General features: G+C 34.5%; 1 protein-coding gene across 1 annotated transcript; it reads left to right on the plus strand.

The window, feature by feature from the left end:
• Window positions 1–1079: 1079 nt before the first annotated feature.
• On the plus strand, window positions 1080–13108 carry LOC108556443. The gene is made up of 21 exons (XM_017912608.1): window positions 1080–1263; window positions 3461–3712; window positions 3809–3959; window positions 6615–6834; window positions 6896–7031; window positions 7085–7369; window positions 7425–8645; window positions 8697–9045; window positions 9102–9319; window positions 9380–9553; window positions 9610–9832; window positions 9889–10139; window positions 10197–10622; window positions 10677–10880; window positions 10987–11275; window positions 11326–11639; window positions 11697–11881; window positions 11936–12211; window positions 12265–12421; window positions 12476–12591; window positions 12649–13108. Exons 1-21 carry the CDS (start codon window positions 1236–1238, stop codon window positions 12766–12768), a joined length of 5595 nt encoding a protein of 1864 aa, XP_017768097.1. The 5' UTR covers window positions 1080–1235; the 3' UTR covers window positions 12769–13108.
• The last annotated feature ends 4087 nt before the right edge of the window (window positions 13109–17195 follow it).

Here is a 17195-nt window from a genome sequence, read left to right on the forward strand (position 1 = left end):
TTTAAATCTATTGCTCAAGCTAGATACAAAAAATAAGCAATGCGGTACTTGCATGAAGATCATCCATTCCGTTAATCTCAGCAATTACATCTTCGTTTATCATTTCCGGTTTATCCCCAACATCAACTGATTTATCTAAAACCTTTTTCTAGTGCATCTAGAAGCTATTACTACAGCATCTACAGCTATTAGACCATTCTTCCAATAAACATCAGATTGGTCGAAATAATTACGAGTTTTCCAGATTCCTGCAAAATTCCAGAAATACCATGATTTACCTTGATACAATTGTAATTCAAACTTCAACTTCGCAAACTTATTTCCTATTTTTCTTATAGAATTTCTGTATGTGGCCTAAATATTGCAAAGAAAGTGGTAATGTGTACTTGTTTTCGGTACCTTATTCATATTTAAGAAAAATATTACTAATTTTGAACTTTTCAGCTACTTCAATAGTTAAAAAAGTATCTATAGTATAGTAGTAATAATAGTTAAAAAAGGGTTTTACGTATTTGTAGTCGAAATTGTAATAAATGTTCTTTCTTCAGTTTACAAAGTGATCAAAATTAAGGAATTGGAAATCAAGACTAAGATTGATTTCAGTATTGGTTAATGAAAACTTGAATGGAAATTCATTTGGAATATATGTAAAAATTGTATGTTAACGATGAATAGCGTTGTGGATGTCGCAATGAGCTCGTTCCGAAAGCGTGATCGTAAATTGGATTGTTGAATAATGGACACAGCTGAGTTGTGGGCGATCGTCAGCAGCAGTTCTTCAGTATCTTCTTGGAGCGCGCCCCGAATAGTTCAGACTCTCCTACCTACCTGTTCCGAATGCAATTTTGTAATTGAGCCCAAGCGAATTGAATAATTGAATGTGGTAAATAAAAATTCAATTCGTTTTATTGGATAATTAAAATAAGGTCCTAGTGTTGAGTGCGGGCGGTTGTGTCGAGTGCGTCTGTCGCTCTGTGATGGGAAGAAGTAGGATGATGATGATGATCAGGAGATCCGAAGTGATTTGAATTTTTGTGTAAAGAGAGAAGAGCGCGCGTAGGTTGATGCACGGTATTTCATCCTGAAAATAATCCCATTGTGAAAAAACTTGTTTTGGACCTCAAAATATGATTAGTTTGTACTTATCAGGCGATTTGACCTTTTCGAGACGGAGGCTTTTTAATCGCATAAGTGGGTAATTCGCCACCACTTTGGGGCCGCCTCCAATTGCCGCGATGACGTCATCCATTTCCTGCAAGAAGGGTAAGAGGCCTTAGATGAAGAATGTGTAGATGGAGAAGAGATGCTAGCTACATAGGAAACGACGACGACAAAGTGTGCACACATATACACTCACGAAGATAGAAAGAGAGATGTGTGAGCGACGTTCGAATTAGTGTTAATGCACGCAATTGGATTTTGTCCCGAAAATTCTGGCGAGCCGCCATTCGTCGGCGCGCCGTTTAATGGCTCGAAACGGTCCTCCGACACTCACTTAACTGAGGAAATGCATAATTTCAATCAACGGCACAATTTGTCCTTTGACTCTTTCAAAATAAAAATAAAAGAAACTTGACCATATTGAAACATAAAAGCATACCGCATTCCAAACTACAGAATGAAGAAGTTTTTTCTAAGATCAAAGGAATTCACGACGAAAGTTACATATATTAATCAAATCATAACAACAATTACATTGAGCCAAGGAAAATATATTTTCTAAATATTTCTATATTATCTAAGTTTAAATTCGATGAATTTACAAGGAAAATTGCTGAATAAGTAATTGCGTTTCATTAAAAATATGTTTGTTCCATACAATTTTTTAATTTCAACTTTACCATAAATTTATCAGAAGACCAATGAGGATTATATTCGTAGAAAAGTACTATATTTGTAAAATTTTTAACTATCGTGGTGTATATAGTATCGGTGGCAATCCCAAGCCCGACAACCGAAATCACGTCTCTCAAAATCCCGAGTGTATCGAAATCCCGACGTTCGAAATCCCGGCTGGCTCAAAATCCCGACGTTCAAAATCCCGACTATGTCAAAATCCTAACTACCATAATCCCGACTATATCGAAATTGAGACTATATCGAAATCCCGACAGTGTCTTTTATTATTATAAATTTCTATAATAACATTTTTATGGTAGTCGGGATTTTGATTGTCGGGATTATGGAAGTCGGGATTTTGACATTGTCGAGATTTTGATTGTCGGGATTTTAATACAGCCGGGATTTCGAACGTCGGGATTTCAATAGACGGTCTTTCGGTTGCCGGGCTTGCGATATAGACCCATATAGTATATATAACGAATTGCTAGACAAGTTAATCGCTAAGCATCGAGTAGTTATTTTATAAATGAAGAAAAACGTTAATTTTAATCCTACTTCTTCATTCAATTCACTAAATTATTATTAAATTTTAAAGAATACGAAAATTTTAAATATTTTTTTTTATCATTGAATATTACAAAAATCATATTTTTTAGTATAATAAAGTTTCAACATTTCATATTGTCTAAACTTTAAATTTTTTAGATACTCATTAACAATATTACAGTATTTATATAACTTTAAAAGTAGCAAAACTAAAACTTGTTAAACTTCATTTGCACGATTTTGTAAAATTGTTCATCTTGTCCAAGCAAATATGGAACGTTTAATAAAAACCACAACGTTTTAATCTAAGATCTGCATTCAAACTATATGCTATTTAAGTTCGTTGTCTAATGACTGCAGCAATCTACATAATCGCAGCATAAATGCGGTCAATTTGTTGTTTCGCCTCGTGCACATTGCTCACAAAATTGAGATGCATTGATTCAATTTGTTCACAAAACTGAAATTCTTACAAATACAAACGTTACAATATTCAACAAAAAATCATTAGTTCATGTCGTTTTCATTAAGACTACAATTATTGTATTAAATTACTTTATTACAAACATTTAAATAATTTGTGACTAAGGATAATATCCTTGAGAGGACGAAATAATTTACTTAAATACTACAGAATTTCGAGTGTTAGATGATTCACAACAATTAATTTAAGACATATTAACAAATAAAACCATGTTTTGTAGTATTCCTTTTATTCCAAGAAAACATACAACAATTTGGTCATATTTTGAACTAGAGGTTTTACATATTTATCAATTGAAAATATCGATGATAAATTTGTATTTAAAATTGTGCAAATTAATCGAATGCAGAAATCGAGTGTAAGTTTCGAATTTGTCGCGACAAATACGTACGTGCATTACGCAACAAACAGAGTGATTATTAAATTATGTGATTACTGTGGCACAATAAAAACGTAGAGTGTCACAATGGAAACAGTTGTGTAAATAATAATGGGAATTCAATTGGATGCGATTAGATGATTGTGTTGTGAATAGGAAAGTGCTACTAGCTAGCGTTTTTTTTCTTTCTTTCTGCTTCGATTTTGCAGATATCCGTGCACGTCTTCTGCTCCTCCTGCTGCTGGTTATTGCAGACGGCGCGATTGGTGTGGACAGGGATGTACCGAATCGATGTCCGGGTCCTCCAGATAAAGGACCTTGCAACAGGAACATCTACAAGTGGGCGTACAGCGAGGAGCACAAGATGTGCTCGATGTTCATATGGGGTGGATGCGCCGGGAACGAGAGGAACCGCTTCGACACGGAGCTGCAGTGCGTCAAGAGATGCATAAATCAAAACAGTGAGTCCGTCCGTTCGTTCGTTCGTTCGTTTCAATTGAGTTATGCTTAAATGGATTCATGGGAACGGCTAATCTATTTACTTCATTCGATTCCAGTGACGAGCGCAAACAATAATCCTGTTCCGACGAGAGATCGTGGACCCCAATTGACGTTCCTCGAAACCGGACATCAGAATACTTTCATGTTCGCACAGTCCAATACGTTCATACAGATCGATGGAGATATCATACAAACCTTTCAATTGAGGTAATCAAGTACACTTTAATTGAACAACGAAAAGTATTCAATAGTTGTTCTCAAACTATCTTTCACACACTATTAATTGTGTTAGACAAGTCTTAAATTTATTTTGAAATATTCAAATCAACGCTTAAAACAACATGCATTAAGAAAAAAATTGATTATAATTACTCATTACCTAAGTAACAAACAATTGACTTTAATCCGTAACTACTACGGACAAATAAATGAAACTCAAGTACATGTACTACCTATGGGTCAAAATGACCCAATTAGTAAATATTAAAAGAAAACCAAATTATTAAACACACACATTAATTCTTATTATTTAATGAATTTAAGAACATTTATAACTGATTTAATTTCTCAAAACACTCCAAGCAAGTAGAACAAATTGGTCATTTGCATATGAGACAAAACGTTGATGTTTTCTTGTCGCTACCTAGAATACTTCTTTCCTAATGATGAGGATCCATATATAACTTTATTGTTGACACCAACGATATTTAATGGGAAACCAAATATTGATGGTATTTCTAGAACGTATTTACTATAGACAGGTCACTTTGACCCAAAATACGCTCTACAATAAAATAAGTACCTCTCGCAGTTTCAAATGTTTACATGTTTGAATTTTACATAGTATTCATACTGCTTAAGCCTAAGCTCTTTCAGCATGCAGTTTAAGGGGTAGATTTGATGAGTATTAAAAAAAAATTAACATTATAGGATAGAAGCACATTGTAGAACATTCTTGAAATCAGGAAGATATTAGAACATGGATAGAAATCTTAGAGAACACATTTAGACAATTACACATTTAGAAACATTAAGATCACACATTTTAAAGGACACCTAATACACATTTTGTAGACACTAAGAAATATAAATAAGAAAGAAATTGGAATTGGTTCGACTTTTACATTACATTATAGGATAGAAGCACATTTGTAGAGTAAATGCAGAACATTCTTGAATTCAGGAAGAGATTTAGAACATGAATTGAAATCTTAGAGAACACATTTAGACAAGTGCACATTTAGAAAACATTAAGATTACATATTTTAAAGGACACCTAATACACATCTTATAGACACTAAGAAATATAAATAAGAAAGAAATTGGAATTGGTTCGACTTTTACATTACATTATAGGATAGAAGCACATTTGTAGAGTAAATGCAGAACATTCTTGAAATCAGGAAGAGATTTAGAACATGAATAGAAATCTTAGAGAACACATTTAGACAAGTACACATTTAGAAAACATTAAGATTACACATTTTAAAGGACACCCAATACACATTTTATAGACACTAAGAAATATAAATAAGAAAGAAATTGGAATATGGAATATCACAGAAAGTATGGGCTAATGTTTTCAGTAAGATCATTGAAAATGGGAACATCAGATTCAAGATTCTGCACTAGTTTAGCTGGAGGGAATGGCATTTTATTTTTGGTTTTAGCCTGAGACAGTTACTGGGAGGAAGTTTGAATACCTCTCGCAGCGATTGCTTTGTTCCTACTGAAAAGTGTATTAGAAAATTCTTTAATAACTAGAAGATGGATCACTCTGACCTATCCGAAGTACTTAAGGGTTCATAACATATCTAAGCAATTGAAAATTTTGCAATGTTATAAAAGAAGTTTTACTATTTCGTTATTTAATTACTTTTTAATATGGAAGTATATAAAGATGTTTATTTTACTAATAGTTTATTTCTACATATTTGTATTATAATAGCGTCCATGGGTTTGGTGAAAGAACATGGGTTTGATGGTATTTAGGAAGTGTGTTATGTCAGGATTGTCATCTAAGGGTGCGTTGTGGGCGAGAACTACCGGTGGGAAGGGGATTTTGTTTTTGGGTTTGCGGGTGCGGGTGTGGTGATTCAGGGAGAAGATTTTGGCGACATGTTGGCCTTGGAGTTTATGAATGAAATCAGGGATTTTAGGGAGTGAGGCGAGCGGGTACAGATATGTTGCAGTTTATATACCCTAACCATGTAGTACCCTTATCAGACCTTCCCGGAATACTAGCTGCGGGCTGGAGTACCGGGTTTGTAGGTGACGTCATATAAGCGGGCTTGAATGAGCGCCACAGTTATTTTTTTTGTTAATTTCTGTAACTTTATCATCGAATTTATACGAAAAATTGAAAATTTTAAGTCATGAAGAAAATTATGGCCAATAGAAATATGTAAAAAAAATAATCATTTATTTGTCACGAAACTTTCTTTATATTTGCACAAAAGATAATAGATTTTCGAAATATTATATAATTCATATTACATGAAAATGAAACAAATATAATATAAAATGGTAACGTTTCTTTTATGACACTTTGTATGTCAATTCATAGGACAGGATAGGATTATTATATTCGCATTTTTCAACTACAATCAAATGAACCGAAACCAACTTGGCTTACATTTGCGAATATTAATGTAATTGAACTACAAGGTTCTTCCTCATCTGTGTCACAATGCCTTTCAACTGAAACACGCCTGAATGCAAATCATTTTATTTATTACATCTAAATTTTAAAGCATTAAACTTACAAAAAATATAATCACATTTCAATGAATTCTTAACATCATACTGTTAAAAAAAAGGAGCGTAGAATTAAGACAAATTATGGTATTTATTGTAATGCAGGTTGTGTCGTCAGATATCGTTTCAATTTCGCACGAGGTTACCACACGGTTTATTGGTATACCATAACGTGAAGGCACCATCAGGAGTTTCTTTGCAGCCTTACGCCCTTTACATCATCGTGCAGCAAGGACAACTCAAAGTGGTTCACGTTTACGGAAAGCATTCGACCGCGTTAACAGTTGGACGTGGATTGAACAGAGACGAATGGCATTTTGTTACGGTGAATATTGTTGAAATTTAAATCTTTAAAGGCAATCATTTCTTGTGAATCTTTGGATTAGGTAAGGATCGACGTCCATGCGGCACGGCTCATGGCCACAGTCGATGAACTGAAAGGCGAGACTCATCTGAAGGGTTTAGATAAGGAAAGCAATTACGGTGTATCTGCTAACATAGCTTCTGTAATACTAGTTGGAGGTACAAATAAAGTATTTTTAATGTTACTTTAGCTAAGGAATGATACATTTTAGGTTTAAGCTCCGAAGAACGCTTGCATGGTGTTAAATACATAATAGAATCGTTCGTTGGGTGCATCAAGGATGTTATTTTAAGTACAGGCAAATCTGCCTCTGATTTGCTTCCCATAACACCGTTGATTGCCACGAAGCACGAAAACGTCCAAGAGGGCTGTATAAACAAGTGCAAGACTTACGACAACCTCTGTTTCCAAGGCTCCACTTGCATCAATCACTACAACAGTTTGACCTGCGATTGTTTTGGAACTCAATACGAAGGAGAATACTGCGATATTTATAGTAATGTTTAATAAATAAAAAAAAGATTAAATTAAATTAATTTCGAATATTTCAGCTGCGACTGTCTTGACGATGCGTGGATCTTCTTACGTTTCGTACAGAGTTTATGATTGGAAAGATAGGGTTCATTCGGCTATGAATCGGTTTTCAATGCTCTTCAAGACAAGATTCGATGATTCTTCCTTGTTCTATGCAGCTGGTGGTGAAGAGGGTATCGACCATTACATTGCAGCTTCCATTTACAATAACTCGGTCTACATAGAAATCGATTTCGGCGATGAACCCATCAACACTATTCTAGGAAAATCCAACAATTTCACCGAATGGAACAACTTGACCATTTTCCACGAACACGAACGAATCCATCTGGTGCTGAACGACGAATTGGTGACCATAAACATCAGCAGAAATCCTCTATTATATATAGATCCTGAGATTTACATTGGAGGCGGCCCAGAGTTGCAGAAGAAGAAAGGTTTATGGTCGCGAAACAATTTTGCTGGTAGCATAAAGTACGTTTTTTACAACGACATTTCGATCATTTATGAATTGAAGAAGATGAATCCGAAAGTCCATTACATCGGTATTTTGAGACCGGAATTCTACGAGGCCGATCTCGAGGTTATACCTTTGACCTTTCCCTTTGCTTCTTCGTACATTTGGTGGCCCAACGAGCACACGGATTACCTTTACTTGATCTTCGACTTCAAAAGCAGCAGCAATCTTAGCGTTCTCGCTTCGAGCGAAGCGCAAACCGGCATCTACTGGGAGATAAGATTGGTCAACGATGAAATCCGTTTCGAGTTATCCGACTTCAATAAGAATTCGACATATCTGTTGAGCGTGAAGAAGACACCAGGAATTTGGCACACGCTCACTTTGAAATACGAAGATGAAGAATTATTTTTGTCCGTCGATAACAAATATAAAAAGGAGAATCTTGTGGATTTAAAGTTTACCATTGGTGATAAGATTAAGATTGGAAGTGGGTCCAGATCAAACGCGGGCTTGGTGGGATGCATGAGGGATATTGAAGTGAACAACTATAAATTGGAACCGAGATCCGTTCTGCAATCGGAAAGGGTTTTGGGTGAGGTAACTTTAGATGATTGCCAATTCGTGGATCCTTGCAAAAGACCAAATACTTGCGAACACGGCGGTAAATGCTCTGTTAAGGAAGATACTTTAACTTGTGATTGTAAGAACACTGGTTACATCGGTAAAAACTGCCATTTCACGAAGCATCGAAAAACGTGCGAAGAATTAGCTCTTCTTGGTAATTTTCTACAAAGAACATCCAATTATTATTAATAACTCTTAATTTCAGGATACACAAAACCGGACGTTTATTTGATTGACATTGATGGTAACGGAAGATTCCCTCCAGCTCACGTGCGTTGCGAGTTTCAAAGTTTGGAAGATTCAACCAAAACCATAGTCGAGCACAATTTACCCAGTCAAATAGACGTGCGATCTCCTTCAGAGAAAGACTTCAGTTTCAGCATCAAATACAGAGAGTTTACTGCAGATATGCTTCAAGAATTGGTCTCGCATTCTTTGAATTGCAGCCAGTACATCAAATACGACTGTCTGAAAGCTCCATTGGAATTACACTCTGCCACTTGGTTCATGAGTTCCGCAAATCAAACTGTAGATTTCATAGGAGATGTTAAGAGGTTCGTTAGTATCTTTTGATCAATTGAAAACTAATATTTTTTTTATAAATAATTAGAGGGACTTGTCCGTGTTCCATTGGAAGACAATGCGAAAGTCCGTCTCAATGGTGTAACTGTGATGATGTAGTTGATGCTAAATGGAATGCGGATGATGGATATTATACCAAGAGCTCGAGCTTAGGCATCACGGAAATGTTTTTCCTTCAGCAACCGAATTTACCACCGGATGCTTTAGGAAGGATTACTTTGGGACCTTTGGAATGCGTTGAAACAAGTAATTTTGATAATTAAAGCATATTGAATCATTGATTAATTGTAAATCATTAACGTTTAGATACTCAAAAGTACGTGGTCACTTTTACCACAAGTCAATCTTACATCGAAGTCCCCGGTTGGAGGAAAGGTGATTTGGCTTTTTCTTTTAGAACCACCGGAAAGATTGCAATTCTCTTATATCAACCTCCAATTCGACCAAATTACCCAAGCTTTATGGTAGCATTAACCAATGGTAATAATAAATAATTTAACTGAGTATTTCGATCATAATAATTATTGTTCTTTAAGATTACCAGTTAACGTTTAACTTTACTTTAAACACTGGAGTATCAAAGGAACTTGTAGTAACTTCTGATAGGCGTTTGAATGCTGGGGAATGGCACAAGCTTTGGATCGATTACAACAAATACCACGTGCGATTCATGATCAACGAAGAGTACGCAATGGATAATTTGAAGCCGGAGGAAGAGTTCGGACCTTTCGAAGGATCAATGTTCATTGGAGGTGCTCCGTAAGTTTACCTGAAACTTCATCAATTAAAAATTATTAAATTGATTTTTTTTACAGCGATTTTCTCCATCCGAAATCGTCGGTGTCTCAAGGTCTGATTGGCTGCTTCCGCGGTTTGGTGGTCAACGATGAAGTGTTGGATATCTACAGTTACATGAGCGTGCATTTGAGCGAAATTATCAAAGATTGTAAACCATCCTGTGTTCCGAATCCTTGCAAAAACGGTGCCCAATGCAAAGAGCTTTGGAGCACTTTCGAATGTATTTGCCCGAATCCTTGGGCCTACAAAGGGATTTACTGCGAAACTAGTAATCACATCTCATAATGTACTGTGCAATGTAATTATTGTAAATTCATTCTTTTAGATATTAACACCAACGCTATTACCTTTACTCATCCGGAATCGTATCTGAAGAAGAACTATTTGGGAGCTGAAGTTTCTGAAGAGAAATTCGTGCTGAAGCAGATTTTCGCCAGTCAAGTCCTAATCAATCTGCGCACATACGATTACACTTCGCTAATTCTGTACGCCAACGATCATCTCAACAATTTCGTGCACTTGTATTTGGAGAATGGAACGAACGTTGTCTACATGTTCAATTACGGAAATACAATCCATAACATCACTGTGGAATACGCGGAATTGAATACGAGTAAATCAGTGCAAATCGCTATTGTTAGGAGGCAAGAGAACACCACGTTGCACGTTAACGATAAGAACAATACCATTCCCATTGGCGTACAACTCTTGCAGAACTATTTGAACAAACCTTGGACGAATGCGGAGAAAGGTAAGTTTTGGTGTTTCAATTTTGTGAATGATGGATGCAGTGTTTAACTTTTAGAAGTCCTCGCTCCGCCTAGACCACCCGCACCACCAACAGATTATTTCCAATTGAATTTAGGCGGTTACGACCCAGAGACTCTCATCAAAATATCGGATAATCCGCCAAATTTGCCTGGCTACGTTGGATGCATTCGCGGATTGCAGATCGGCCCGAGCCTCATCGACTTACCATCCAAAGTCAAAGAAAACGATAGAGGAATGGGTAGTTATATCTAATCTCAATTTACTTCTTCATACTTTCATTAACCGTTGAAATTACTTATCGAAATTAAAAATGAAGAAAATCATTTAATTAGAGACTATTTTAGGTGTTAAAGCGCATTGCGACATGAAATGTGATTCGTTTCCTTGTAAAAACGATGGCATTTGCATCGAAGACTTCCGAAATCAGGAGCACGCTTGCAACTGCGAATTGACTAGTTACTATGGTGAATTTTGCTCGGATGAGAAAGGCGCCGATTTCAGCGGAGAATCTATACTTTGGAGGGAATATTTTCTGAACGGATCCGTGGATTATGTTAAAGTCCAATTGGCTTTCTCTACAACTGACGTTAGGCAAAAGAATACAGCTTTATTGCTTCTACAAACGGAGAATAGGTAATGTTAATTAACAATTTTGTTTCCATTGAGATTAATTCGTGTTCTAGTCGAAGATATTACTTGCTGATTGGTTTGACTCCTGAGGGATACTTGATATTCCAAGAGGATCGCGAGAGTGCCGTTTACAGCGCCATAGTTGAGAAGAGTTTCATCAACGGAGCAAGACATTCCATTTACTACAAGAGAATGAAAAACGAGTCTGAACTTCTCGTGGATAGAGACGTGATCGTGATGGCCCAAATCCCGGCTTTGTCTTTCACAAGAATACCAGAGATGGGAGCCAACGAAGTGCAAATTGGAGGTCACAACACGAGCGATCCGCGTTTCGCAATCTACAAAGATTACAGCGGTTGCTTATCAAGTAATTTACTTTACAAATTGAATCAATTGATTTCATTTATTTAATCATTAATTGCAGACGTTTTTGTGCAAATCAATGAGCACGTTATGAAACCCCTAGAAGAGTACATGTTCTTCACCAAAGCCGGCGCCGAGAAGGTAAACGTATCCAATTCTCAAGGAGTGAGAAGCGCTCAGTGCAGTTCACAGTTCGATCTGAGCCACAAGAATCCAGTTGGACCCACAAATCTGAACATAAGCCAAGTAATTACCAACACAACAATCACTTGAATTGAGTTTAAATTAAATTAATTTTAGGGAAAAGATAAGACTTGGGTGGAAGATGCTCCACAAAGGGTTGTCTACAAATCTCAGTATAATACAGCGAGCGTTGAAGAGGAAGGACGCGAGAAGATGGTTGTTATTGTGTTGGCGGTGTTGTTCGTAGTCATCATCATAGGTTCTTATTACGAAGTATATAGAAACAACAAGCAGTACAAAAAGAGGAAGGAGATGGAAACGGATGCAAGTATATTGTGGTCCAAAGAACAAGCGCTGAAGCTTCAAGAACCTACCAGCAAAGCAGCAGAAAACGTAAATTTAATCAACCATTACAACATAATTACTTAATTAAAGCGATATTTCAGGCTATAGATAAACCTATAATCAACGGAAAATTACCCAGCAAAAACGGTACTGGAGGACATCAAAATGGAAATCATGTTGCTAAAGAGGTTTCAGCCGATAAGCAACCTGTGGATCAACTGAATAAAACGGTCAAAGAAAAGAGGATTTCGTTCAGAGGTTTGTTAATTTCATCAAAAAAGTATGTATGATTATAATAACTGATGTTTGCAGATGGTAATAGTGAAGTGTCATGGGAATTGCCTGAAAACTCGGAATTGTTGAGCGTTTGCGAAGAGGATGAGGAGGAAATCAATACGTCCGACGAAGACGAGGTGGATAATAAGCAGGTGAATCCAACTAAGTTTTAATGAAATTTCGAAAATATTAAAGAGAAATGTAATCAGGTGTTGCCAGTGACTCCACCGACTAGACTACGTTCAAAGTACCCTTCAACGGCCCACAAGAACCATCTGGCCTCCCACAAGATCGAAGAATCTATAGCAACTATCGAATACAACGCGTGATGAACAAGGGCGGCCTTTTTTTTACTCTATTATTATATTTATACTCGATTATCTAATTAACTTCATGTATTTTCTTTTAAATATAATTAATCAACGTTGGAACGTGCCAAATCGACGACTCATCGATATTATTATTAATACAGTTATTAATTAATGCATCTTCGGAACAATTTTTGTGCTAATTCAATGTGCAGAAGAATATGCTCAACAAGTTATTTCGAAATTACGAGGTAACGTTTGTTAAACGGTGAAATTTGTGATTTAACGTTTAGTGTTACTCTACATGTTATTTAGATCACTAGAGGAACTAGTCAGTGGAATAAAGATTTCTTAGAAAAATATAAATAATTTTATTAAAAAACCCCAATGCAAGCTGTAATTCTCGAAAATATTTTTTAATGTTAATAGAACTATTCATAATAAACATATTTTGTCCGAATATTCAAAAATAATTTTTGATAATTTTCATAATAAAAGTAACATCTGTAGTTGCATATGTTATTGAGATTTATACAAAATGAGTAGTTGTAGCATGTATGTATTAGTTAGAAGTATTTCATCTTAATTAACGATTCAAATTAATTGTTAATTAAAATATTTGAATTATGATAAAAATCAAACAGCGCCAAAACATATGAACTTTAAGCTTGGCAGAGATACCGCGTGATGGCGCAAAACTAAATTTATTAATAAACTTATATAAAACAAGACGAACTCTACGTGATACTTGCCAAGTTTTGCAAAATCTATATTTCAATAAAACAGAATAAAAATAATACTGCAATTTGTTTTTAAAGAAATTTATATATCTCATCTTCAATTTCAATTCCTTCGGTAATTATAACATTGGTTGTCAAATCAGTATGTTTTCTACTAATGATTATTTAAGATGCCAAATGTATATATTGAACCGGTGGCAATCGCAAGCCCGACAACCAAAATCCCATCTATCGAAATCCCGACGTTCGAAAACCCGAGTGTATTGAAATCCCGACGTTCGAAATCCCGACTATATCGAAATTCCGTCTATATCGAAATCCAGACAATCTAAAATTTAATAAGATTATTAATTGTTGTTATTTATTGTTAATAACATAAACTAATTTTATTATAGAATATTTCTTATTATTAAGTTTTATAATGAATAAGTCAACAAAAAAAATACAATAAAATACAATTAATATTATTTATTGTTCTTAAGAATAAATAACAACAATTAATAATCGGGCAAAAGAGGTCTTAAAAATATTTTTTTTCAGTATCCGTCGTACCTATTAAAATATAGTACAATAATTTAAAAATGTTATTGTAGAAATTATAATAATAAAAGACACTGTCGGGATTATGGTAGTCGGGATTTCGAAAGTCGGTCTTTCAATACGTCTTTCAATAGACAATCTTTCGGTTGTCGGGCTTGCGATATAGACCCTATTGAACATATTCTGTAAAGTGTGTGGTCACCTTTAAAAATCAATTCACTGCCATCTGTGATTGTCGTTACAAAACAAATGGTCGAATTACCAAACAAATTAGTGCAGTGCTTTGTAAATAGTTTCGTATTGGATGCATATGTCTTTCTGTTCTGTTAATTGTTACTAGATTCTGAAGATCTGATCAGTATAAAATTGCTGCTAAAACGTTGTCTCATGAGAAATTAATTTCAATCTACAACACATCAACAATAGACTCAAAGATTGAATCATTTTTTATCTATACCAGTGATTCTCAAAATTTTTGATCAGCGACCCCTTTTTGGACGTAAAAAGTTTCTGCGACTCCCCGAAGAATTATCATTTTTTTGCGACCCCCCCAAATATTTTACACGACCCACACTTTGAGAATCACTGATCTATACTACAATACTGAAGAAAACATGTTATTCATACTTCCAGATTTCTCATAAAACAATAATAAATAGCAACAAAGTGTTGAGCAAAAGAAATATATATATATAATAAATAAAATAACTCATTTTTTTTAATCAATTGATAAATAATCTATTAATAGTTTATAGATAATTGTTTATAGATATTTCAGGATTTCAATTCTTGGAACAATCGTTATTTTTTATTTTACAATCAGATTAACGAGAAACAAACGTGTATTGTCCATTAGTGTATTGTTTTTATAATTTTAGTAGTCACATGCTAATAAATGCATTATATAATTACATTAAATTCAATAGAATAATACAGAAATACCTCGTATAGTGCGTCAATATACCGGACTGTTTGAAACCGAACTAATCTAAATACATACAAAAATAATTGTGTGCAATTATATTATTTTAGAATTCCTTTTATTTTGTTAAATAAAAATTTAGTTATAGTAAATCCGGACTGATCGAAGCCGCACTATGCGAGGTATTTCTGTACACAGTTATGATAGTAATAAATCTATAATTAGTTGACAAATAAGTTAATTGCAGTTTATTGGAGTTCATTTGAAAATTCTTCAAACTAAAAATCAGAATTTATTTCTATTTTCCTCAACTAAAATTTAGTTTGTTTTGAAATTTTCATAGTGAATTCGGACTGATCGAAACCGGACTATGCGAGGTATTACTGTACACTGTTATCTAATATTTATGTTTGTTTTGAAATTTTCATACCGGACTGATTGAAGCCGAAGTATTATTGTATATATAAATATATATTTCAATTTTTCTAACCGTACTATAGTGAATCCGAAGCCATACTATGTGAGATATTGATGTAAATGTTGTTTTGTCATAGTGAATACGGACTGATTGAAGCTACACTATGTGAGATATTGATGTATATCGTTATCTAATATTTAAATAATTAATCTATAATTAGTTGATAAATTAATTAAGACAGTGCAGTTTATTGAAGGATTTTTCAAAGCAGACTATAGTGAATTCGGACTGATCGAAACCGGACTATGCGAGGTATTACTGTACACAGTTATCTAATATTTAAATAATAAATCTAATGTAGTTTATGAACAAATTAAGACAGTGCAGTTCATTGAAGGATTTTTCAAAGCAGACTATAGTGAATTTGGACTGATCGAAATCGGACTATGCGAGGTATTACTGTTCACAGTTATCTAATATTTAAATAATAAATCTACATGTAGTTTATGAACAAATTAAGACAGTGTAGTTCATTGAAGGATTTTTCAAAGCAGATCAAAGCAGACTATAGTGAATTCGGACTGATCGAAACCGGACTATGCGAGGTATTACTATACACAGTTATCTAATATTTAAATAATAATTCTGTAAGTAGTTTATGAGCAAATTAAGACAGTGCAGTTCATTGAATGAATCTTCAATCTAGAACTCGAAAAAAAAATGAATGAAATCCTTCAACATAAACGAACGTCTACAGTCACGACACGTATCTCTGAAATAACATATAAACAAACAAAAACATATATCGTAAATCAGAGCAGAAGCGCTAAGGTCAAATTATACATTTGACCCTAATCGTATCTCGAAAAAATAAAAAAAGATAAAATCAATTTCATTCTTTATTTGTTTTGTTTTTGAAAGGATCATCTAATCTCTCACTAATTAGATGATTGCAGAGATAAAACATCATCTCGATCGTGATAAAAATCTTGGAATGCATAAAAAAAAACGATTATAATCTAATTAAAATTGCGAATTACACAATGAGAGAACATCTCAAATAATTTACGTAATGTTGAAATAGTATTAGTTTGTAGATCCAAGGAGAAGCATTGCGAGAATCCACATAAACGAATTAGATAGAAAAAATGATGGTCAATGGCCTCCGAGAATCTCGGAACGATAAGTTCTTTCGACCCGTGAATATATTTGCTCATAATTGTTGCGTTTCGTGAATGTGAAAGTGTACAATTTTTGGATTATGTCACGAAATCAGTGCGATTTTAATGAGCAATTAACAATTAAGTTTATTATAATTATTGAATGCATTTAAATTTTCTCGTTCAGCATACAAACTGGGTTTATATCGAAATCCCGACAATCAAATTCCAGGCAATCGGAATCCCGACAGTATTATAATGAATAAGTCTATATCAAGTAATAAAAGATACTGTCGGGATTATAGTTGTCGGGATTTCGATTTCGATGCAAAATTAATGTATTCTGATGCATAAACAAATTGTTTTCGTTTTGAAAAAATGTGTTATTTGCAAAGCGCAATTATATTTGTTAAATGATACAAAAAGAAAATTAAACGTAAAACCGGACGCATTAATTAGGTTTTGCCGCACCGAAAGCGATCTTGACTTTCCAACGAGAACAATTAATTTGTACGGATAACCGCAAATAAATGGAGAAGTTGAAAGAGAGAGAGAAACAAATTAGTTTGAGATGAAACATTTTTGAATGGAGGTGTAAATAGTCGGAGTGTTTTGGACGAGAGAGAGAGAGAGAGAGAGTCAAGTTGTTGGATAGAGTGGAATGGGAA

Source organism: Nicrophorus vespilloides, unplaced genomic scaffold (assembly GCF_001412225.1).
Source record: "Nicrophorus vespilloides isolate i.1.1-1 unplaced genomic scaffold, Nicve_v1.0, whole genome shotgun sequence".
Lineage (NCBI taxonomy): Eukaryota > Metazoa > Arthropoda > Insecta > Coleoptera > Silphidae > Nicrophorus > Nicrophorus vespilloides.

Bases quoted from the DNA above. Each gene is read 5' to 3' on its own strand.
- LOC108556443 (XM_017912608.1), top strand. From the start codon at position 1,236: ATGACGTCATCCATTTCCTGCAAGAAGG. The intron at 3,960-6,614 runs GTAATCAAGTAC...ATTGTAATGCAG, and splicing joins ATACAAACCTTTCAATTGAG to GTTGTGTCGTCAGATATCGT. The intron at 10,881-10,986 runs GTAGTTATATCT...AGACTATTTTAG, and splicing joins AGAAAACGATAGAGGAATGG to GTGTTAAAGCGCATTGCGAC.